The sequence below is a fragment of the Pseudophryne corroboree genome, chromosome 4, assembly GCF_028390025.1.
Source record: "Pseudophryne corroboree isolate aPseCor3 chromosome 4, aPseCor3.hap2, whole genome shotgun sequence".
Taxonomy (NCBI): domain Eukaryota; kingdom Metazoa; phylum Chordata; class Amphibia; order Anura; family Myobatrachidae; genus Pseudophryne; species Pseudophryne corroboree.
The window spans coordinates 692,738,280-692,764,267 of record NC_086447.1 but is presented as its reverse complement, the minus strand read 5'-3'; the positions used below and the strand labels follow the sequence as shown (position 1 = coordinate 692,764,267).

Sequence of the window (25,988 nt, the reverse complement as noted above, 5' to 3'; positions counted from 1 at the left end):
CTAATAAGCCCAAGCCGCCCAATCATGGATCCTCACCATTTTCTAGGTTAAAGGAAATTAATAAAACTGGTAAACTTGTAACTAAAAAAGCAGCCCTACTACAGTAAAGTGGCCACTGGGCTGCTGCGAAATGCTGAGCGAGTTGCATAGTCATTCTGCCCGTTTTCCATTGTTACCCTAACATTACTCTGCAGCTCTGTTTACACGCGACTAGACTACAAGCAGCTGTAGCTTGCTGCACATCTTTAGGGTAATGTCTAATGTGATAAGATACAGGACATAAAGTTGAAACGTCACAGGCCCTGTCTCTGTATTGGATCAACCATTGCACATACCACATTGCATTTCTTCACAGAACATGATCTTTGGGGCCAATCACTGTCGGCTTACTTAATTAGAGAAACTCGTCCTTCCTAACATGGCAGCCTGCTGCCGAGGTCAGGGTGTATTTTGTTTAAATATCCCAGTTTTTTTATTGGATGATATTAAGCCCAAATAGTGACTTTATTTGCACTTTTAAAAGCACAGTGCAAGTAGCACAAATGTGCCGTGATCCATAATATACAGTACAAACAGATGGTGTGAGTTAAATGAAAGACAGCAGATACGTGTCCCGCTGAACATTTCTGCTGCTTCCACCATGTTATAATTTATATCTGTTTATTTTGTGCAATTCTTGTCAATAAGACTCATCTTTCTTATCACCCCAAGGAACGTGTACTCTTCATAGCTGTGTCAGGGGGAGTTCAGCAGGTTGAAAATTATAAGTATTCCATAATTGAGAAACCTGATCTCGGGAAAAGATCACCCTGACACCATCGGCCTGTTTTGGTACAGGAGCCTCTTATTAAACTCTGATGTGTTCCCACACAGCAGATGCAGGGATTCAATTTAGATTCTCTTCTTCTTTTAATTTAGTACAGTTAATTCTGTTATTGACCTTGGACAAGAAAGGTATGCTTTCATATTACTTATCTCGGCTTTTCTTTTTCTCTTATTTTTAGCAGATGTAACCCTTGAAATGACCAGATATCATACGAATTACCAGAAAAGTTGTGTTTTGCTCTGTCTTTGTTTCAGTCCGGATTAGTGTTTTTGATTACTTTGTAATAGAATTAATACTTTGTAATAGAATTAACTCAAATAGTGAAAAACAAACATGGGAGGAAAAAAAAAGTACATTTTTCATGATACCGCCTTTGGCTATTTTCATGGAAGTAACATGACCCTACAAATGTTTTTCCATCTACTCTGATCATGTAAATGATCAAAGTAAGTATTTATTTTATTATTATTTAGGGTTTAGATGGATATACTGTACTCTAATGAATACAAGGGGGTTTATTTACTATGCATCGGGTTGTAAAACCTGGCGCTTCTGATTGTCTTTATGTCCGAAATTTAAAAGGGCAATGATTTTACTAGCTATGCTTTGCTAGTAAAATCAGTGCCCATTTTTTAATTTCAGGCATAAACATTATCAGAAGCTACGAGTTGTATTAAATAAACCTCAGGGTGTTTTTCAATGCAATTTGTCGTTAATTGAGTAATGTATTCTTCGTATTGGTAAAAACTGTAGGGCAGATTTATCAATGCCTGGAGAGAGATACATTACTAATCAACCAGCTCCTGTCATTTTACAGGCTGTTTGAAAAAACAAACACAGGAGCTGATTGGTACTTTATCTCTCTCCACATTATCTCTCTCCATGCCCCCTTTATATATATATTTTTTTTTGAAGAACATTCTATTGGAAGGAAATGTTATCCGTTATTAGGTTATGAATTGACTTTATATATTGTCAGGTTGATGTGAGAGACAATATCATACTAATATCCAAATATTGCCTAATATCCAAATACACACACACACACACACACACACACACACACACACACACACACACACACACACACACACACACACACACAGTGTGTGTGTGTGTGTGTGTGTGTGTGTGTGTGTGTGTGTGTGTGTGTGTATGTGTACAGCAGCAACCCATAGACTGACTGGAGGAGATGGAAATTTCTCTTTTTTATTTACAAGTTTGAAAACAAATAAAGGGGAAGAGATCGCACATAACAGAGCAGTAGCTGCTTATCTGAGTCAAAGCAGGAGGGGGATATCATTTCTGCCTAAGGTTTGTTGTACCTGTTACCTGTATAATAGAATACGGTCACATATAGTAACAATGATAGAAATCTAGTATTGCAGAAACTGAGGGTTTTTTCAGGAAATAACTTGCAGCTTTCACGTTTACATCTAAAAGTGGGTGCTGTGAGGGGCATTCAAAAGGTGTTGAGAACGTCTTTAAGGATTACTTCCCCTGCAGTATCATACATTATATGCTGGGATAGATTACCATAACGGATGTTGGCACTTCTTGGCATTTGGCTTACCACCACTGTTGGTTCATGATTGTGAGCGTCAAAGGCTGTTGCAGTGAGTCATGGCACTCTGAGGTATACAGCACATATAGGATTCCAACGCCATATAACGATTTATGACACACTTGACATACATATGGCGTTACATACTAGAAATCACATATACATCTGCTTGATAGATCCTTTTCCAGACAGCGCCTTACCTGACACTGATAATATGCTTTAAGATCACAATTATCACTGATATGTTTGAGGTTGCAGCAGGGCGTGTGTTTAGGATCCATAGGACTGATATCTGTGAGAACACCCTGAGTATCACACCCTGCATTATTATACACTTGCTGTTCTACCCGTTCTTCGCATGGGAGTTTCTGATTTTCACAAATTATAAATGAGTGTTTAAAAATTTTGTAAATCTATAGAGATGTCAATTTGAGACATCTTAACGTAAGTAAATATTATTCCATGGTTCTTTTCTGTTACCCGAGGAGCACCCAAAGCAGATACGGTAAAAAGTGACGGGACCATTTTTGTAGTTTATTAAATTCTACACACTGGAGGCACAATCCACATTTTGATCCATTTAGGAGTTATCGTTCACGCAACACAAGCCACGCATCAGTAATGACGTCAATATGTGAACCCACTTTTCATCCCCTTAGGGGAGGTTTATTAAAATTCTAATGACAGTTTTCCTATTTCCCACCTGAAGAATACCTGTGTTATATTTCAGCTTCCTAACGTATCAGGAAATAAGGAAAGGAATTAGTGATCAGTCAGGCAGGCAGTGAGTGAGTAGAGGGCTTTCGCATGTCTCTATATATAGATTATATGCTGGGATTACTACATTTGGTGCTGGTTTACTGCTCGGCATCTGAGTTGCCATTCATGCTAAACTCATGTGTGTGACTACCAAATGTTATTTCATGGAGTCATGGTACTCGGATATGTTTATTCCCCTCCATGTTTTCACCCACAAAGCTCTTTCCCAGTTTGGGGTTTTACTCACTCTAAAATGTTGAAATTATTTTCATGTGTCAGTTTAAAATGAAAATAAAGAATTTAAACAACTAATTTAAATTAAGAGTGTCATCTGTCATAATCCCTAAGAATCTAGTTTCGGATAAGTGTTAATTCTGCAGCATCATGAAATAGGACAATGACAGAGTTGGATAAATGGTTAGCATTACTGCCTCACAACACTGAGATTGTGTGCTTGATTCCCTCCACTGCCGTAACTGTGTGGAGTTTGTATATTCTCTCTGTATTTGCGTGGGTTTCCTCTGGGTACTCCGGTTTTCTCCCACAATCCAAAAATATACTGGTAGGTTAATTGGCTCTTAGCAAAAATGAGTAAGTGTTTGTGTGTACATGTGTAGACTAAATGGGTAGACAAGTGGTTCTCATCTGCCATCAAATTGTAGGTCTCTATGATACGGGACCACCAGCCACTCTACACTGCATGAATGTGGATTGCATGTTTGTTCCAAGGCAACAAACGAATTAAACCAAAAATATTCAAAACTTGCACTTTGGGAAGTATTCATGTAGGAAATTGAGAGATACCATAAACCAATGTTTGTTTCTTTTTGTAATCTTATGGACAGTCTCCAATTGCCTGATCTAAGAGCCCAGATGAAGAATGTGTGTGATTTTCTTACCTCCAAATCGTACAGATATGTGAAGTTAGTATCTTGACTTGCAGCTTTCATCACAGCTTCTGCAAGCTGAAGAGCTCCTCTGCCTCCGAATGACCAGTGATTACAGGGAACAGCATCAAATGCACCAGACTGTTTGGCAATTTTGCAGACTAGGTCAATCTCAGCCTGAGTGTCCGTTCTGCAGGTTTAAGATCAAAAACTTGTTTTTTGTTTTCCATTAAATGTAATCATTATTTAATATTTCACAAAACAAACCTCAGGCAAGACCAAAACATATAATACACACCTGCATTGCCAAGTGTCAACTATATGGATTCATTATCTATTAATTTAAGACATGTAGTGTAAAGAAATAACGTGTTATGAGTACAAACTAAAAGTCATTACTGTAGATCTCTGTTCATGAATATCCCTGCGCAGGCATAGATGGTTCAGCCATAATACTGTAAGAGAACCAAGAACTGACTCACACATATTACAGTACATATAATGATAGCCAGATACAGGTCACAGTACCCAGCGACAGTGCTACTGACACCATCATGTAGAACACAAACATTATCTGTATCCTGAATCACTTCTTAACAACCTATGATGTTCTCATGCAGTGTGCTCTACAGTCAAAAGCCATAAATCTCTATTTTATTGTGTTTTATTTATACAGCTGGGCAAACACTGACCGATATATCAGCCGTTCAAACGAATGGCCGATATAAGCCCATCGCTGTTGTATACCCCTGATACGTCTGTGAACAATGTAGTTCAGACATATCGCATCAGTCCGGCAAGACAGACAATGGACGATACATCTAGATATATCAGCGCATCTGATGGTGTGTATGGGCGGCTGCTGCAGGTACAGCCAATGACGGACATCGCAACCAGGCAGCCACATTTACATCGGCCAGGTGTGAACCCAGTGTAAAATTCTGCTGCTGCAATCAGTCTGAATTAGGCCCTATACCCAGTGTTCCCTGTGCCCTCAGTGGATGACAGAAGAAAGGTTCGTTCCAGATACAGTTACTTGCTTTTCTTGCTTTACTCCCACCTCAGAATCAGACCCTAAATGTCCAAATGTACAAATAGGCAACGTGTTTAAAGGTCAGTGTGTGCGTGTAAAAAACGGCAGTGTCACTCTAAAATTTGGGTGAATCTTATCATTTTCTGCATTTAACAATGTGGTCAGGTTTTTGTTTACTGGGCTCATTATAAATGATTCGGCAAAACCAGACCATTGCACATGTTTGCAGCCAGCACTGTTACCCACATAACGTTCCGCTTTTAGAGCCATAATCACATTTTATTGTGGTGATGAACCTACTTGAAAATATTTAACGCAACCACAACTGGAACACCAAACTGCTGAGAAATCTGGATCTGCTTCTGTAAATTGCAGCAGCCATCCTGAACCAGCTGGAGATTCTGTAAGACAGATGAGAAAATGTTCTTAGGGCTATTGAATGAGTTCTATGCACATTGATTCTCTGCCTTTTCCTAGTTGAAACAACATTTTGTTTCACTACGCAGTATGTGAATAATTGATAACTGGTGTTCTATGTTGTTAATGCTTGCGCATATGGCAAGGCTGATGACAGTGTCAATGTTATGCCTGTGTGGTTTGCTTGTGAAAAACTGCTCTGGCGTGGCAGATTGCCCTAAGCCATAGCTCCACCTACAGTACCTTTAAAGTAACACAAGATATTTGTAGATTTAAAAGGGAAATCTACACTCTTGTCAGTATGCCTATTTAATTCAACACGCAATTGTTTACTCATTTCATGTCCTGGATATACAAATATATGCAACATTATAGACTTACTACTGTACAGTGACAGGATAACATACTAAAAGGGAATACAAAATAGCGTGCCATCTGATTAGGGTAGCTGCTAGTGAGGTTGTGGCCGGTTCACTGAAGGCATGATAAATCCTTATACAGATGGGTATTTTGTGTATTTCTCTGACTCTGGATATAGAGCATTTACTGTAGGTATAGAGCCACTGGCACTTTAAGAGTTTTATAATGTGGGCTGGCTCCTCCTCCCTCTATGTCCCTCCTACCAGACTCAGTCTAGAAACTGTGCCCGAGGAGATGGACAAACTTCGAGAGAAGGAAATACACAGATAGTGGCGAGATTCATACCAGCTCACACAAACAAGGCAAACCAGGCAAACTAGCCTGAAAACTCAACAACAGCTGAAACATTACTGAACCCGGTAAAAAAACGCAGTACTTAATTAAGAACAAAGCAGTACTGAACCAAAGAACCACTGCAGGATAACGAAGCGCTGAGCGGGCGCCCAGCTTCCTCTACGGACTATGAGAAAAGGATTTACCGGTAGGTAATTAAAATCCTATTTTCTCTTACGTTCTAGAGGATGCTGGGGTCCACATTAGTACCATGGGGATGTACCGAAGCTCCAAGAAAGTGAGGAAGAGTGCGGAGGCTCCTGCAGAACTGATTGACCAAACTTTAGGTCCTCAGAGGCCAAAACATCGAATTTGTAGCACTTCGACCCAGACCAAGTAGCCGCTCGTCAAAGCTGCAAAGCAGAGACACCCCGGGCAGCCGCTCAGGAATAGCCCACTTTTACGAATAGAGTGGGCCTTAACAGATGTTGGACACGGCAATAATGCCGTAGAATATGCATGCTGGATAGTGAACCTGCTCCAGCGAGAAATCGTCTGCTTAGAAGTAGTACACCCAATTTTCTTGGGATCATAAAGGACAAACAGTGTCCGATTTTCTGTGACGAGCAGTCCTCTTCACATAGATCTTCAAAGTCCTCACAACATCCAAGGACTTTGATGCAATTGAGGAGTCAGTAGCCACTGGCACCACAATAGGTTGGTTGATATGAAAAGCCGACACAACCTTTGGAAAAAACTGCTGACGCGTCCTGAGCTCAGCTCTATCTTCATGGAAGATTAAGTAGGGACTTTTACAGGACAAAGCCCCCAATTCCGACACACGTCGAGCAGAAGCTAAGGCCAACAAAGTGACAGCCTTCCACGTGAGAAACTTGACTTCAGCCTCCTGTAAGGGCTCAAACCAATCCGATTGCAGGAACTACAACACCACGTTAAGATCCCAGGGTGCCATCGGCGCCACAAAGGGAGGCTGGATGTGCAGAACCCCTTTCAAAAAGGTCTGAACCTCAGGGAGGGCATCCAATTATTTCTGGAAGAAAATGGATAAAGCCGAAATCTGGACCTTTATGGATCCCAAACGCAGGCCCATATCCACACCTGCTTGCAGGAAGAGGAGAAACCGACCAAGTTGAAACTCCACCGCAGGAAACTTCTTGGATTCACACCAAGACACATACTTTTTCCAAATGCGATGGTAATGTTTAGACGTAACTCCTTTCCTAGCCTGTATCAGAGCAGGAATAACCTTGTTCGGAATGCTCTTGCGAGCTAATATCTGGCATTCAACCTCCATGCCGTGAAACGTAGCCGTGGTAAGTCTTGATAAGTGAACGGCCCCTGTTGTAGAAGAGCCTCCCGAAGAGGAAGATGCCTTGGATATTCCAGCAGTAGATCCAGCAGATCCACGTACCAAGCCCTCCTTGGCCAGTCCGGAGCAATGAGGATCGCCTGAAATCTTGTTCTTTTTACAAGTTTTAGAATTCTTGAAATGAGTGGAAGTGGAGGGAACACATAAACTGACTTGAACACCCACGGTGTTACCAGGGCATTCACTGCCACTGCTTGTGGGTCTCTCGACCTGGAACAGCACCTCCGAAGTTTCTTGTTGAGATGCGAGGCCATCATGTCTATTTGAGGTACGCCCCAACGACTGGACACCTCCGGATGGAGGCCCCATTCTCCTGGATTGAGATTGTGCCTGCTGAGGAAGTCCGCTTCCCAGTTGTCCACTCCCGGAATGAAGCTTCCTTTCTGCCCAGAGGAGGATTTTTCTTACCTCTGACATTGCAGCTCTGCTCTTCGTTCCACCCTGTCGGTTTATGTAGGCCACTGTCATTACATTGTCCGACAGCACTTGAATGGCCTGATCTTGCAGAAGTTATGCTGCTTGTAGAAGACAGTTGTAAACGGCTCTTAGCTCCAGGATGTTTATTGGAAGAAGGGATTCCTGACTACACCACCTTCCTTGGGAGGTTTCCCCTTGGGTGACTGCGCCCCAACCTCTGAGACTTGCATCCGTGGTTAGAAGGATCCAGTTCTGAACCCCGAACCTGCGGCCCTCCAGAAGGTGAGGCAGTTGCAGCTACCAGAGGAGTGAAATCCTTGCTTCCGGAGACCGACGTATCCTCTGGTGCATGTGTAGGTGAGATCCCGACCACTTGTCTAGGAGATCCAGTTGGAATGACCGAGCATGAAATCTTCCGTACTGCAGAGCCTCGTAAGAGGCAACCATCTTCCCCAGAACCGGGCTGGTTTCAGGACATCCCGGACCAGTGTTTGAATCACCAACGCTTTCTCCTCCGGTACAAACACCTTCTGCACCTCTGTGTCGAGGATCATTTCCAGGAAAGACAATCTCCTTGTTGGCTCCAAATGTGACTCCGGAAGGTTCAGGATCAAACAGTGCTCCATGAGTAGATGAGTCGTGAGAGCAATGGACTGTAACAACTTCTCTCTGGACGATGCCTTTATCAGCAGGTCATCCATATATGGAATTATGTTCACCCCCTGTCTGCGGAGGAGAACCATCATCTCTGCCATCACCTTGGTGAACACCCTCGGTGCCGTGGAGAGGATGAATGGCAGCGCCTGGAACTGATAGTGACAGTCCGACAGTGCAAATCTGAGATAAGCCTGGTGTGACGGCCAATTCGGAATGTGGAGGTACACATCCTTGATATCCAGGGATACCAGAAACTCTCCCTCCTCCAGACCTGAGATCACCGCTCTCAGAGACTCCATTTTGAATTTGAACTCCCTCAGATAAGTGTTTAACGATTTCAGGTTCAAAATCGGTATGACCAAACCATCTGGTTTCGGTACCATGAAAAGGTCTGAATAATAACCCTTGGTTTGCATATGAGGCGGAACAGAAACAATGACCTGTGACTTTTCCAATTTTTGGATGGCTTCCTATAGGATAGCCCTGTCTGCCAGCAAAACTGGCAAGTCTGATTTGAAGAATTGGTGCGGTGGATGTTCTTGAAACTCCAGTCTGTACCCCTGGGACACAATATCCTGTACCCAGTGATCCAGGTCGGACGACACCCAGACGTGGCTGAAACGTCTGAGCCTCACACCCACCAGCCCATCTTCCAGGCTTCGCGGACCACCATCATGCTGAGGATTTTGAGGAACCAGAAGCCGGTTTCTGGTCCTGGGAGCCTGCGGGTGCAAGCTTTTTGGATTTTGCACGACCACCTTTAGGAGGTGATAGGAGGCTTGGAATTTTTTGTCTTAGCGGTCCGAAAGGACTGAGATGCAGATGAAGAAAAGGGTTTCTTCGTAGGAGGCGTAGCTGAGGGAAGAAAAGGTGACTTACCCGCGTTTGCTGTGGAAATCCACGCATCCAATGCTTCCCCAAATAGAGCCTGACCTGTGTAGGCTAGGTTATAATAATAATAATAATTTTATTTATATAGCGCTCTTTCTCCAATAGGACTCAAGGCACTTAACAGATACATAGCATAATATAGTGCAGAAAATAATGAAGTACATTTTCATAAAATACAGTGGCATGAAGATACTAAAAAGGACATTATGGAAATGCTTGAGTAAACAGAAAAGACTTGAGTCTACTTTTGAAGGATTCTTTAGTTGGGGCCTCTCGCACTGTGCGTGGAAGTGAGTTCCATAGAGTCCGAGCCGCATGACTAAAAGCTCGACCCCCAGATGAATTAAGGTAGATTCTAGGTACTGCTAAAAGTCCTTCATCTACAGATCGCAGTAATCGAGTGGGGCAGTATGGGGTCAGAAGCTGTTTCAGGTACCTTGGGCCTTGGTCATGTAATGCTTTGAAACTCAGTAAGCCAATCTTGAAGATGATTCGCCATCTTACAGGCAGCCAGTGAAGGGAGTAGAGGATGGGTGTTATGTGGCTAGAACGGGGCTGGTTGGTTAATAGCCTGGCAGCTGTGTTTTGCACCAGCTGCAAGCGTTGCAATTCTTTTGCTGGTAGACCAAGGTAGAGGGCATTACAGTAGTCTAAACGAGATGATACAAATGCATGTATGACTTTTGGCATATCATCTGAGGGAATTAAAATGCTTGATTCTGGCTATGTTCCTCAGGTGAAAGAATGAGGATTTGATTGTGGCTGATATCTGATGTTTAAGTGTCAAGCCACCATCCAGGACAACGCCAAGATTCCGCACACGATCACTGGTCTGTAATTCTGAATCCCCGAGTGTAAGTCCAGTTGGTTGGCTATGCTGCAGTCTTGTCCTTTGATGTTGCGGTCGTATCATAAGGACCTCTGTTGTATCCGAGTTCAGTCGCAGCCAACTAGCGCTCATCCACTCCTGTAGTTCAGCTAGACAGCCATTTAGGGTTGCTATTGGGTAATCAGTGCCCGCAGCAAAGGAAAAGTACAGCTGTGTATCATCTGCATAGCAGTGGTAGACCAGGCCATGGCGCCTGATTATTTTGCCCAATGGGAGCATGTATACTGCAAAAAGCATGGGGGATAGTATAGAACCTTGTAGGACACCACATGGCAATGGCACTGGTGGTGATGAGTATAATCCAGATGATACTCTCTGTGACCTGCCTGTGAGAAATGATTTGAACCAGCTTAGGACTGTGCCATCCAGACCACAGAAATGTATCAGTCGCTCAATCAGAAGCCCATGGTCCACGGTATCAAATGCTGCCGAGAGATCCAGAAGGATTAATATTGAACAGTCACCTCTGTTTTATGCCATCAGAAGATCATTTAACACACACACCAGGGCTGTATCAGTGCTATGTCTTCTCCTGAATCCTGATTGAAATGGATCATAAATATCATGGGTTGTCAGGCGGGTTTCCAGTTGATTTGCAACGACTTTCTCAATAACCTTTCCTAGGAAAGGAAGGTTTGATACCGGTCTGTAGTTGGTCATGCAGCCGGGATCTAAATTAGGTTTTTTAAGAAGCGGTCTAACAATTGCTTCCTTTAGGGGTCCAGGAAAAATGCCTGTCTGCAAAGAGCATTGAACAATTTTTGTAAAGACAGGACCAATTATATCCATACAACCTATTAGAAGCTTGGTTGAGGCTGGGTCCAGATCACAGGTGGTGGGAAGCAAAATCCGAGCAATTTCAGCAGTGTCCTTTACATCCACTGGGTCAAAGCTGGTCCATGAAGGCAGGTAGCTTATATTGGCAGGCTTTGTAGTTTGGCACTCCTTTGATGGCACTGTGGAGATTCCAGCCCGGATGGTGGATATTTTATCTGCAAAGAAGTTTGCAAACTCGTTGCATCTTGCCTGGGAGAGGGTCTCATCAGTCTGCAGGCATGCTGGCTTGCAAAGCATCTCCACTGTGCGGAAAAGTTGAGCTGGCCTATTGTTTGCTGCTGTGATCTAATTTGACAGGAACTGTGCTTTCTTACGAGTGATTGTCGATTGATATTCTTCGTTATGCTTTATTAGTTTTATTTTGTCATCCACTAGGTTAGTCTTCCTCCATCGTCTTTCCAGTCTACGCCCCCTTTTCTTGAGCTCACTAACACTGTTGTCGAACCATGGAGCTTGACGTTGTGGTTTACGAGGTCTTAAACGCACAGGGGCGATAATATCAATTGCAGCCATAACATCCCTATTATAATAACGGACTAGGGAACAGGGATCTTCACAGGCACCCAGCATAGCAGAGAGATCCAGATTTGCTGCAAGAGCCTGGGGAGTCATACCCCTCCTTGGACGATACATGTTCAACTCCACGGGCAGAGATCTTATTTGAGGGGTTGCAACTGAGAACCAGAGGGAGTAGTGGTCTGACCAGATGACTGGGTTTATTTTTAGGTCAGTGACTTCTAATCCAATCTGAAAGACAAGGTCGAGAGTGTGACCACTTTAATGTGTGGCAGAGGGAATGACCTGTGTGAAGCCCAGACCATTCATTGTGCACAGGAGGTCTTGGCCAAGGCATGAGAGCTCATCATCCACCCATGCATTGAAATCCCCGAGGATGAGCCATCTTTGATGTTCCAGAACCAGGCCAGCAACAGTGTCTGCAATTTCTTGTAGAAATATCTTTCCATCTCCAGGTGGCCGGTAAATGAGAAGTACTCTGAAACCTAATCCTGTCGAACTCCGGGCAGCAATGCACTCGAATGAGCGAGTAGTTTCAATAGGGTGGACCCTAAGTTTAAGTTCTTTTTTGAAGCAGATAGCCACCCCGCCACCCCTGCGGTCCAGTCTTGGGTTGTGGATGACAGAGTAGTTTGTTGGTACTGCAGCCTCCAATATAGGTGCAGCATTTTCATCTAGCCAGGTCTCTGTAATACAGGCTAGATCTGCAGATTCAATAAGGTCAGCAACTGTTGCAGTCTTGTTTCTTATAGATCTGGCATAACAAAGGACTGACCTGATTGGGCATACCAGAGGGCCTTCAGTTTTCTTTATGTTAAATGCAGGAGCTCTGGGTATGGGGGTCACAAAGTGAGAGTTGACAGTTCTGTCCTTCCAAACACAGGGCCGTCATTTGGGTATCACTTCTATTTGATTGTTCTTTGAGTATGGGGGTGAGCAGGTGGGCAAAGGACTTAGATGGTTACCGGGGGAAATACATTTCTGGCCTGCTCGCTTCCCACGGATGCGCCTGTGTTTTCTTTTTAAAATGCCAAGGGATTGGAGAATAGAAGCCTGTGATGGTGTGATAGGAACTGCAGAACGTGGTGGGCGGAGTGAAAGTATGAAGCTGGAGCAATACGTATACATTTGGTCATCAATGACAGATTACTATAAGTATGAGCTGCATATGATGATGAGAGAAGGAGAGAAAGCAGTGGTATTTTTTTTTATTTTTATTTTTTTTGTTCTTTTTTTTCCCTTTTTGTGTTTTGTTTTCCCCCAATTCGGTATGTGATCCAAAATTATAATGGGATTATAATTAAGTGTGGTTCTCCACACTTCTCCTGGATTCCGCATATGCAGACCATTGGCGTAGCCAGAGACCCCGCGAGCCGAGACAGATATGGAAGATACCCTTGCAGTCAGCGTACCCACGTCCTTCATGGATTCCACCATGAACCCCGCAGAATCCTGTATGTTACGTAAAATAAGATTTTAAACCTACCGGTAAATCTTTTTCTCGTAGTCCGTAGAGGATGCTGGGGACTCCGTAAGAACCATGGGGATAGACTGGCTCCGCAGTAGACATGGGCACTTTAAGAAAGACTTTGACTCTGGGTGTGCACTGGCTCCTCCCTCTATGCCCCTCCTCCAGACCTCAGTTCGAGAAACTGTGCCCAGAGGAGACGGACAGTACGAGGAAAGGATTTTTGTTAATCCAAGGGCAAGATTCATACCAGCCACACCAATCACACCGTATAACTTGTGATATACTATCTAGTTAACAGTATGAAAAACCAACATATCATCGGTCCAAAACCGATGAAACTGTAACATAACCCTTATGTAAGCAATAACTATATACAAGTCTTGCAGAAGTAGTCCGTACTTGGGACGGGCGCCCAGCATCCTCTACGGACTACGAGAAAAAGATTTACCGGTAGGTTTAAAATCTTATTTTCTCTAACGTCCTAGAGGATGCTGGGGACTCCGTAAGGACCATGGGGATTATACCAAAACTCCCAAACGGGCGGGAGAGTGCGGATGACTCTGCAGCACCGATTGTGCAAACAGGATGTCCTCCTCAGCTAAAGTATCAAAATTATAGAACTTTGCAAAGGTGTTTGAGCCCGACCAAGTAGCAGCTCGGCACAGCTGTAGTGCCGAGACCCCTCGGGCGGCCGCCCAAGACGAGCCCACCTTCCTAGTGGAATGGGCCTTAACCGATTTCGGTAACGGCAATCCTGCCGTAGAATGCGCCTGCTGAATCATGTTACAGATCCAGCGAGCAATAGTCTGCTTTGAAGCAGGGCCGCCAACCTTGTTGGCTGCATACAGGACAAACAGTGCTTCTGTTTTTCTGATCCTAGCCGTTCTAGCCACGTAAATTTCCAAAGCCCTGACCACATCCAGGGACTCGGAATCCTCCAAGTCACGAGTAGCCACAGGCACGACAATAGGTTGGTTCATATGAAAGGATGAGGCCACCTTGGGTAGGAATTGAGGACGGGTCCGCAATTCCGCTCTATCCAAGCGGAAAACCAGATAGGGGCTTTCATGTGATAAAGCCGCCAATTCCGAAACTTGCCTAGCCGAAGCCAAGGCTAACAACATGACCACCTTCCAAGTGAGATATTTCAACTCCACTGTTTTAAGTGGTTCAAACCAATGTGACTTAAGGAAACTTAACACCACGTTAAGGTCCCAAGGCGCCATCGGAGGTACAAAAGGATCCGGATACCAGGTCCTTCGTGGCCAATCCGGAACAATGAGTATTGTTCTCACTCCTCTTTTTCTTATTATCCTCAACACCTTGGGTATGAGAAGAGGAGGAGGAAACACATAGACCGACTGGAACACCCACGGTGTCACTAGGGCGTCCACAGTTACCGCCTGAGGGTCTCTTGACCTGGCGCAATACCTTTGTAGCTTTTGTTGAGACGGGACGCCATCATGTCTATTTGGGGCAGTCCCCACCGACTTGCAATCTGTGCGAAAACTTCTTGATGAAGTCCCCACTCTCCCGGATGTAGGTCGTGTCTGCTGAGGAAGTCTGCTTCCCAGTTGTCCACTCCCGGAATGAACACTGCTGACAGAGCGCTTACATGATTCTCCGCCCAGCAAAGAATTCTGGTGGCTTCCGCCCTTGCCACTCTGCTCCTTGTGCCGCCTTGGCGGTTTACATGAGCTACTGCGGTGACGTTGTCTGACTGAATCAGAACTGGTCGATCGCGAAGTAAGATCTCCGCTTGACGTAGGGTGTTGTATATGGCCCTTAGTTCCAGGATGTTGATGTGAAGACAAGTCTCTTGACTTGACCAAAGGCCTTGGAAATTTCTTCCCTGTGTGACTGCTCCCCAACCTCGGAGGCTCGCGTCCGTGGTCACCAGGATCCAGTCCTGAATGCCGAACCAGCGGCCCTCTAGAAGGTGAGCACTTTTCAGCCACCACAGGAGAGATACTCTGGCCCTGGGGGACAGGGTGATCCGCTGATGCATTTGCAGATGTGACCCGGACCATTTGTCCAATAGATCTCATTGAAAGGTCCTTGTATGGAATCTGCCGTAGGGAATGGCTTCGTATGTCGCCACCATTTTTCCCAGGACTTGTTTTGGCTTCAACAGGTTCATGACTAGAGTCATGAGTTCCTGCGCTTTTTCTGTCGGAAGAAAAACCCTTTTCTGGTCTGTGTCCAGAATCATGCCCAAGAAGGGCAGACGAGTTGTAGGATTCAGCTGCGACTTTGGAATATTGATAATCCAGCCGTGTCGCTGTAACACATTCAGTGAAAGTGATACGCTGTTCAGCAACTTCTCCCGTGATCTCGCTTTTATGAGATCGTCCAAGTACGGGATAATTGTGACACCCTGTTTGTGCAGGAGCACCATCATTTCCGCCATTACCTTTGTGAAAATTCTCGGGGCCGTGGAAAGCCCAAACGGCAACGTCTGAAATTGGTAATGACAATCCTGTACCGCAAATCTCAGGTACGCCTGATGAGGAGGATATATGGGAACATGCAGGTATGCATCCTTTATGTCCAGAGATACCATAAAATCTCCCCCTTCCAGGCTGGCGATGACCGCTCTGAGCGATTCCATCTTGAACTTGAACCGTTTTAAGTAAAGGTTCAGGGATTTTAAATTCAAAATGGGTCTGACCGAACCGTCCGGTTTCGGGACCACAAACAGAGTTGAGTAGTACCCCTTCCCTCTTTGAAGCAGGGGAACCTCTACCACCACTTGTTGAAGACACAATTTGCGAATCGCATGTAACACTATCTCCCTTTCCAGGGGGGGAAGTCGGTAGGGCCGATTTGAAAAACCGGCGAGGAGGCACCTCTTCGAATTCCAGCTTGTAACCCTGGGAAACAATTTCTATTGCCCAGGGATCCACCTGTGAGTGAACCCAGATGTGGCTGAACAGTCGAAGACGTGCCCCCACTGGGGCGGACTCCCTCAGGGGAGCCCCAGCGTCATGCGGTGGATTTTGCAGAGGCCGGGGAGGACTTCTGTTCCTGGGAACTAGCTGTGTTATGCAGCTTTTTCCCTCTGCCCTTACCTCAGGCAAGAAAGGACGATCCACGTACTCTTTTGCTTTTATTAGAACGAAAGGACTGCATTTGATAATGAGGCGCTTTCTTAGATTGTGAGGGAATATATGGCAAAAAATTCGATTTACCTGCCGTAGCCGTGGAAACGAGGTCCGAGAGGCCCTCTCCAAACAATTCCTCACCCTTGTAAGGCAACAACTCCATATGTCTCTTGGAGTCGGCATCACCTGACCACTGTCGGGTCCATAAGACACACCTAGCAGAAATAGACATAGCGTTTATCCTGGAACCAATGTCTCTTTGAGCATCCCTCATATATAAGACAGCATCTTTTATATGCCCTACGGTCATTAAAATGGTATCCTTATCAAGGGTCTCAATATCCGCTGATAAGGAATCTGTCCATGCTGCTACAGCACTACAAACCCAGGCCGACGCAATAGCCGGTCTGAGTAACGTACCAGAATGTGTGTAAATGGACTTCAAGATAACCTCCTGCTTGCGGTCAGCAGGATCCTTGAGGCTAGCCGTATCTTGGGATGGAAGTGCTATCTTTTTTGTCTACCCTAGGGGAGGATTCCCACCGGATTCTGTCCTGCGACGGGAAATGATACGCTATTAGAATCCTTTTGGGAATCTGCAGTTTTTTGTCTGGAGTTTCCCACGCTTTTTCGCATAATTTGTTCAGCGCATGTGAGGAGGGAAAGGTGACCTCAGGTTTCTTTCCCTTATACATGTGTACCCTCGTGTCAGGGACAGGGGGATCCTAAGTGATATGCAAAACATCATTTATTGCGATAATCATATATCGAATACATTTAGCCACCTTTGGCTGTAATTTTGCATCATCGTAGTCGACACTGGAGTCTGAATCCGTGTCGGTATCTGTCTCAACTATTTGGGATAGTGGGCGCTTCTAAGACCCTGAAGGTCCAGGCGACATTGGGACAGGCATGGGTTGACTCCCTGACTGTACCCCAGCTTCAGCTCTGTCTAATCTTTTGTGCAATAAATTAACATTAGCACTTAAAACATTCATACACTCCCCCTCCTCCTTAGGTGAGACTTCAATCTCAGACATGTCGACACACGCGTACCGACACACCACACACACAGGGAAGCTCTTTTCTGAAGACAGGTTCCCCACCAGGCCCTTTGGAGAGACAGAGAGAGAGTATGCCAGCACAGACCCCAGCGCTATATGACCCAGGAAAAAACACAGTATGTTTACCCAGTAGCGCTTTTGTTATGTATATGCGCCAATTATGTGCCGCCCCTCTACTTTAAAACCCTTCTTTCACCGTGTATTAAGCAGGGGAGAGACCGGGGAGCTTCCTCTCAGCGGTGCTGTGGAGAAAAATGGCGCTGGTGAGTGCTGAGGGAGAAGCCCCGCCCCCTCAGCGGCGGGCTTCTGTCCCGCTCAAATTTCTCAATAACATGGCGGGGGCTCATTATATACATGTACAGTGCCCAGCTGTACATGTATATATATACAAATGCCACAGGAGAGGTTTATATTGCTGCCCAGGGCGCCGGCGCCCCCCCCTGCACCCTTACAGTGACCGAGGTGTGTGAGGTGAATGGGAGCAATGGCGCACAGCTGCAGTGCTGTGCGTTACCTCTATGAAGATCAAGGTGTCTTCTGCTGCCTCTGCTGTCTTTTCCTCAATACTCACCCGGCTTCTATCTTCCGGCTCTGCGAGGAGGACGGCGGCGCAGCTCTGGGACGGACGGCTAGGGTGAGACCTGCGTACCGATCCCTCTGGAGCTAATGGTGTCCAGTAGCCTAAGAAACAGAGCCCTGAAACTCAGAGAAGTGGGTCTGTTTCTCTCTCCTCAGTCCCTCGATGCAGGGAGTCTGTTGCCAGCAGGCTCCCTGAACATAAAAAAACCTAAATAAAATGCTTTCTTTACAGGAAACTCAGGAGAGCTCCTGAAATGCACCCAGTCTCCACTGGGCACAGTATCAAACTGAGGTCTGGAGGAGGGGCATAGAGGGAGGAGCAAGTGCACACCCAGAGTCAAAGTCTTTCTTAAAGTGCCCATGTCACCTACGGAGCCCGCCTATCCCCATGGTCCTTACGGAATCCCCAGCATCCTCTAGGACGTTAGAGAAAAATAATTTAATGTCACTTCTATCCATTGAATCCAAATCCTCTAGTAACGTGCCTGACCACTTTACTATAGCTTTAGAAATCAATGCACAGGCAATAGTGGGCCTCAACGCCACCCATGAAGCAGTGTATATGGATTTGAGCGTAGTGTCAATCTTACGATCAGCCGGTTCTTTTAACGCGGTAGACCCAGGGACAAGTAAAACCACCTTCTTTGACAGTCTGGAAACAGATGCGTCAACTATGGGTGGGTTTGACCATTTTTTTTCTATCCTCCTCAGGGAAAGGAAAAGCAACCAAAACCCTTTTAGGATCTGGAATTTTTTCTCCGAATACTCCCAGGATTTTTAAAATAAAGCTTTTAATTCTTTAGACGCAGGGAAGGTTAGCGAGGCTTTCTTATTATGTGAAGTAAGCCTCCTCAACCTGCTCAGGTGTCGTGCCAGAAATGTTTAACACATCTCTTGTAGCCTCAATCATGAGCTGCACCCCCTTAGCCAGGGATGCCGCCCCCCTCAGCACATCACCATCACCGTCTGCCGTGTCAGAGTCGGTATCCGTGTCATCTTGCATAATCTGGACAAGTGCACATTTTTGTAGCTATATGCTAGGGGATTTTGAAGGAATAGGGACAGAACCTGACCAAAATGCCATAGACTTTTTTGATACCTGAGTTTCAGTCTCGGTATGAGCTACCCTAGTAGAGATCTGAGAGATCATTCCCTTAATAGAGGTTAACCACTCAGGCTCAGTAATAGGGATATGAGACAAAACATTATATTCCTGTGTACATGGAATGGATTCCGCCTGAGAGGAAATGTCCTCTGCAGCATAAGACACAGAGGGGGACATGTACTAAGTGGTGATAAAAGTGGAGAAGTGAGCCAGTGGAGAAGTGGCCCATGGCAACTAATCAGCATTGACGTAACATTTATAATTTGCATATTATAAACATATATAGAGCAGCTGATTGGTTGCCATGGGCCACTTCTCCACTTTTATCACTGCTTAGTACTTGTCCCCCAGAGTCCCTAGACATGGCTATGTGAGAAACAAACACCCACACAGGAAAATGTCAGACACAGTTTCACCCCAAGTATGCCACAGAGAAACAGAGCTTGGAGCCAGCTCACACACAGCGCTTCCAAAGGTAGATATATACACAACTACCTGGCGCTGACTGTGTACCTTAATACACAGTAATTTTACAGCCTCCCCCTTCCCTTCTATAACCCCCTGGTACCGCACAGGATAGCTGGAATTCCTTGGAGGGACAGCTCTCCCTGTCAGCGTCTCTGTACTGGATCTGCAGGCAGGAAAATGAACATGGCGCTGCTTCCCGCTCTTCACTTCTTTGTACTGGCCTGAGGAAATGTGCTGGCAGCGTTACCGAGGTCCCTGACAGCCTTGGTGACCAGTGTAGGGTATAGGCACTGGCTCAGGGCGCCCCTCATAGCGCCGCACTGTGTACCAATGAGCCTCCGGAGCGCAGTTAGTACTGCGCTCCCACCCTGTTGCTGCCCTCTTCACACCGGCTCCCCGCTTGCTGTGGGGGCTGGTGACTCACTCGCCACTGAAATCTTCTGGCCCTGTTAGGGGGTGGCAGCATGCTGCGGGAGTGAGCAGTCGCCTCGGGCGGCTAACGATCATCACCCTCAGGAGCTCAGTGTCCTGTCAGCGGAAATAGTGGCCAATAACCTCAGAGAGTTGGACACTACTCCCCCCCCCCCCCTAAGTCCCATGAAGCCTAACAGCCTTAGCCTGTGCCTAACTCTAATAAAAAACAACAAAACTAGAAAAACTCCTATGGAGCTCCCCTAGCTGTGACCGGCTCCTCCGGGCACATTTTCTAAACAGAGTCTGGTAGGAGGGGCATAGAGGGAGGAGCCAGCCCACACTCTCAAACTCTTAAAGTGCCAGTGGCTCCCAGTGGACCCGTCTAATGTGGTACTAATGTGGACCCCAGCATCCTCTAGGATAGAAGAGAAATATATATTTATCTATCTATATATATTTATCTATCTATCTATCTATCTATCTATATATATCTATATATATCTATGTATACATACATACACACACACACACACACAAAAAGTTCCTTAATGCACTATTCAATATATAGTGAATATAACCACAATCTTTTTTTTTTATCTAATATCGATTGTGAAAAGTTTAGATCTCAGCCATTTGATTAAGTCATTTACACTATTACAACTCTTATTGCCGCTTCCTCAAAAGTAAGCCCCATGCCAATATGGGCCCAAAAGGATATTATCAATATGGAATTTTTTGAGGAGCACTCTATTAGAATTACCTTCGGCTTTTTTTAAACCTTAGGAATAATGGTGGCCATTCCGAGTTGTTCGCCCGCTGCTATTTTTAGCAGAATTGCTAATAGGCTAAAATCCGGCAGTTCTGCACATGCGTATGCACTGCAGGGCGTACACGCTAAGCAATTTTACACAAAACTATGCTATTTTACTCACAGGCGAACAAAGCTTTTCAGTCGCTCTGTTGATCGGAGAATGATTGACAGGAAGTGGGTGTTTCTGGGTGGTAACTGAGCGTTTTCCGGGAGTGTGCTAAAAAACGCAGGCGTGCCAGCAGAAAATGCAGGAGTGGCTGGAGAAACGGGGGAGTGGCTGGCCGGACGCTGGGCGTGTTTGTAACGTCAAACCAGGAACTAAACGGACTGAGGTGATCGCAATCTAGGAGTAGGTCTGGAGCTACTCAGAAACTGCAAGGAAATACTTAACAGCAGAATTGCTAATATTTCGTTAGATACCCTCCCAGAGGGCGGCGGCTTTGTGTTTGCATTTCTGCTAAAAGTAGCTAGCGAGCGAACAACTCGGAATGACCACCAATATCTGAACATATATGAACCAAGGATGAACTGATAATTCCTTCTATATAAAGACATCCAGAAGATTTTTTCTTTATTAAAATGTTAAAAATAACATACTACTAAGAATTAAATTATACAAACAACTTCTCACCAGAAGTACATTAATATACCAATTTACAGACTTTCATTTACCTATTCATTTCGTACAGCATAAAAATGATAGACAATGCCTTTTGAAAAAGGCATTGTCTATCATTTTTATGCTGTATGAAATGAATAGGCAAATGAAAGTCTGTAAATTGGTATATTAATGTACTTGTTTGTATAATTACATTTTTAAGGTCGAATCCTGATTCGACCTATTCAAAGCTTTTCGACAAGTTGAGGCATTCGACTTGTCGAAAAGCACGTGGATCGGCGGAATAGCTGCCGATCCACGTGTTGATGTCGAAAACGGGGCCAAACCTGAGAGGTTTTGGCCCCGTTTTCGACCATCTCAATCCGACATCAAAATTATGTTGGAATGAGATGGACCCAGAGGAGGTGAGGGGGGGGGGGGGGGGGAGAGAGCCGCAGGGACAGCCGGCGGGCATACAGGAGATCAGCGCTGCAGCTGTATGTCACTCAGCCGCCCGACCTCACAGTAGCTTCCACCCGGCTCCAGCGCGCTGCTGGAGCCGGGTGGAAGCTGCCGTGAGGTCGGGCGGCTGAGTGACATCCTGCTGCAGCGCGATCTCCTCTGGCTGTCGCCGGCTGTCCCCCCGCGGCTCGCCCACCCTCTCCTCCTCTGGGTCCCATCTAAGTTCGACTTGAAAAAGTTGAATTTTAGATGGGATTGAATAGGGGTTGTCGGATCCATTCCGACAAATACATGTCGGAATGGATCCGACTTTAATTGAATATACCCCTTAACATTTTAGTAAAGAAAAAATCTTATTCGGTAAAACATTGGATGTATTTATATATAATTAAGTATCAGTTCATCCTCGGTTCATATATGTTCAGATATTATTCCTAAGGTTTAAAAAAAGCCAGAGGTAATTCTAATAGAGCGCTCCTCAAAAAAATTCCATATATATATATATATATATATATATATATATATATATATATATACCAGCAAATAGAAAACCACAGCACTCGCCACCCCAGAAGTGGGGTGCAGTATCCGCACTCGCCACTAATAGGGTGGGGTGCATGTAGCCCATGGCCACCTACTCAAAAATATAGAAACATCAAGTTCAGCACTCACCAAAATGAGCTCACTTATCCTCACAACATCTATGGATAAATGAATAAATGATGGGGGTTTAGTTAGTGAATTGGCCAATGCACGGAAGCCTGCATACCGCTCCAAGGTACCCCACCTTCATGCAGGTCCTACACTATCACCAAATCATCAAAATTAAAACCTGGCAACTGTATCACATAATATAACTGCAAAAATGCCCACTTGGTGTAAGGTATACCTGCCATGAACTGCATGGCTTTTAAAAGGTACACTCGTCACCTGACACTGGCTAATAATTTACTAAAGGGCAGCTGACACAGGTTTAGGATAATTGGGGTGCATGAACAAAGTTTGTGGCCACAGTTAATGAGTACATGTACCCCACCCTATTAGTGGCGAGTGCGGTTACTGCACCCCACTTCTGGGGTGGCGAGTGCTGTGGTTTTCTATTTGCTGGTATATTTTAGGGTTAATCCCTGGTTAACTCATTAACTGTGGCCACAAACTTTGTTCATGCACCCCAATTATCCTAAACCTGTGTCAGCTGCCCTTTAGTAAATTATTAGCCAGTGTCAGGTGACTAGTGTACCTTTTAAAAGCCATGCAGTTCATGGCAGGTATACCTTACACCAAGTGGGCATTTTTGCAGTTATATTATGTGATACAGTTGCCAGGTTTTAATTTTGATGATTTGGTGATAGTGTAGGACCTGCATGAAGGTGGGGTACCTTGGAGCGGTATGCAGGCTTCCGTGCATTGGCCAATTCACTAACTAAACCCCCATCATTTATTCATTTATCCATAGATGTTGTGAGGATAAGTGAGCTCATTTTGGTGAGTGCTGAACTTTTTGTTTCTATATTTTTGAGTAGGTGGCCATGGGCTACATGCACCCCACCCTATTAGTGGCGAGTGCGGATACTGCACCCCACTTCTGGGGTGGCGAGTGCTGTGGTTTTCTATTTGCTGGTATATTTTAGGGTTAATCCCTGGTTAACTCATTAACTGTGGCCACAAACTTTGTTCATGCACCCCAATTATCCTAAACCTGTGTCAGCTGCCCTTTAGTAAATTATTAGCCAGTGTCAGGTGACTAGTGTACCTTTTAAAAGCCATGCAGTTCATGGCAGGTATACCTTACACCAAGTGGGCATTTTTGCAGTTATATTATGTGATACAGTTGCCAGGTTTTAATTTTGATGATTTGGTGATAGTGTAGGACCTGCATGAAGGTGGGGTACCTTGGAGCGGTATGCAGGCTTCCGTGCATTGGCCAATTCACTAACTAAACCCCCATCATTTATTCATTTATCCATAGATGTTGTGAGGATAAGTGAGCTCATTTTGGTGAGTGCTGAACTTTTTGTTTCTATATATATATATATATATATATATATATATATATATATATATATATATATATATATATATATATATATAATACTTCTAGTGGACATATTACTATACTTCTATATAGACACTATTTGCGAATGGTCTTAAAGGAATAATCCATATAGAGTGCTATTTTCTAAACCACACATTATAGTGGAAATCGCAGAATGACTTGCAAAGGGGCTTGTTGCCTTTTGTGGGATAGGAAAGGCAGTGTATAGCAAGGAAACATCCCTGAGAATTAACCCTTTCCACCTGTTGCACTCATTACATAAACAGTCAGTAAAGTGAAATCCTGCCCAACACCTACACCTCTACCTTTATACAGTACACTACTGCTCCTCCACAAAAAGCAGCCATATTGCTCTGCAAGCCTATGGGCCCTGGTGGAAATCTAGATTCACCTGTGAGGCACAGAATGTTGGCAAAGCTACATTTACACTGTAAAAATGTGTTGCCCATTGCAAGTTCTGTCTTATATGTTAACCAACTTGAATATTCTATTATGATACCAATTCAAAAGCAGTGTTACATTATATACCTGAAAGATCATGTTTATTCCCAGGGAGCTAATATAGACGTTTGTGCTGTGACCACTGTACGAGTCTATCGTCCATGCATTAAGTGGAGACATGTACACACTTTGCAGCAATGAATATTTTATTACTGGATCTCACTCTATCCTAGAGCACATAACAGTGCTGTATATCCGGTGCAGAACTCTATTTATCACTCCTGCCACAAAGTAGCCCCACATGGAAAATAATACTCTATCTTAGCAGCATAATCATGGAAGATAGAGTAAAAATGTTTAAGGTTTCTTACCTATGCAAGATTTAGAAACATTTCTTACAAGTGTTCATAGCAGTCACACACACACACCTTGTAGAGAACAATTAGACTAATTTTTATGAAAATCTCTATACAGTATTTCTGCCTTCACAGATGTGCACTGGCCACGGCAACAAACATCATGGCAGCTCCCAGGAAACGATGAGGAACTAAGTTACTGTAACACGGATATAAAAATACACCCAAATATAAGAAACAATGATGAGCCTTTCCAGAAAAAGGAGTAAAAATGTCCCATATGGGACATTGGAAAAAAATAAAATCTGTAGCTGGGTACCTTTTGAGTTTTCAACATAGGTTGACAAGTTAAATTATATCACTTTCTCAGGGGTCTACATGAAAAAACAAAAACAAAACAAAACAAAAACACAGGCTCTTAAGTCGGAGAGGAGGGGAATGATCAAGTAGAAGACAATGGTGTACACTTGGTTGCACTGTACATGCCAACTACATTCTGTGATATTGTGTGTGTTATAATGGAGAAATTTTTTTTTTGTACCTAAAAAATAAGCCTAGCTAGGCACTTTGATATTACATCCATCTTTAAAATAAAACTTTATGTTAAGTCTGAACAAAAATTGATATGTTAAAACTCGTACGTGACGGTGGAATGTCCCTGATGGGTTATTGTTAGATTTAACCTACAGTATTTGTTTTATTTAAACATACATTACCTCGTCTATGTACTCTTTTGCTAGTGGAGCCCCAGCAGTAACCTGCAAATACAAGAGACCACATATATTCCAAACCAGATATAATGGTGCATATTATGACATACACCTAGAACAAGTCTTAGATATACAGTGTACATGGATACAGTGTATATTTATTTCTCAGCCTTTGACAAATGCATACAGATTAATCAAAACATACTAACAAATAATAATAAGATTTTACTTACCGATAAATCTATTTCTCGTAGTCCGTAGTGGATGCTGGGGACTCCTTCAGGACCATGGGGATTAGCGGCTCCGCAGGAGACAGGGCACAAAAATAAAGCTTTAGGATCAGGTGGTGTGCACTGGCTCCTCCCCCTATGACCCTCCTCCAAGCCTCAGTTAGGATACTGTGCCCGGACGAGCGTACACAATAAGGAAGGATTTTGAATCCCGGGTAAGACTCATACCAGCCACACCAATCACACCGTACAACTTGTGATCTGAACCCAGTTAACAGTATGACAACGTAGGAGCCTCTGAACAGACGGCTCACAACAAGAACCACCCGATTTTTTTGTAACA

General features: G+C 44.4%; 1 protein-coding gene across 2 annotated transcripts in view; it reads right to left on the bottom strand.

The window, feature by feature from the left end:
• The window catches only part of MTHFD1L (methylenetetrahydrofolate dehydrogenase (NADP+ dependent) 1 like), a 598,574-nt gene that overhangs the window by 139,030 nt on the left and 433,556 nt on the right, over nt 1-25,988 (bottom strand). For both annotated transcript variants that reach the window (XM_063917907.1, XM_063917906.1), the window contains exons 22-24: nt 25,422-25,463; nt 5,370-5,470; nt 4,049-4,226 (exon numbers count right to left, since the gene is read on the bottom strand). In XM_063917907.1, coding sequence (XP_063773977.1) covers nt 4,049-4,226; nt 5,370-5,470; nt 25,422-25,463 — 321 coding nt within the window. The remainder of the gene's footprint in view (nt 1-4,048; nt 4,227-5,369; nt 5,471-25,421; nt 25,464-25,988) is intronic.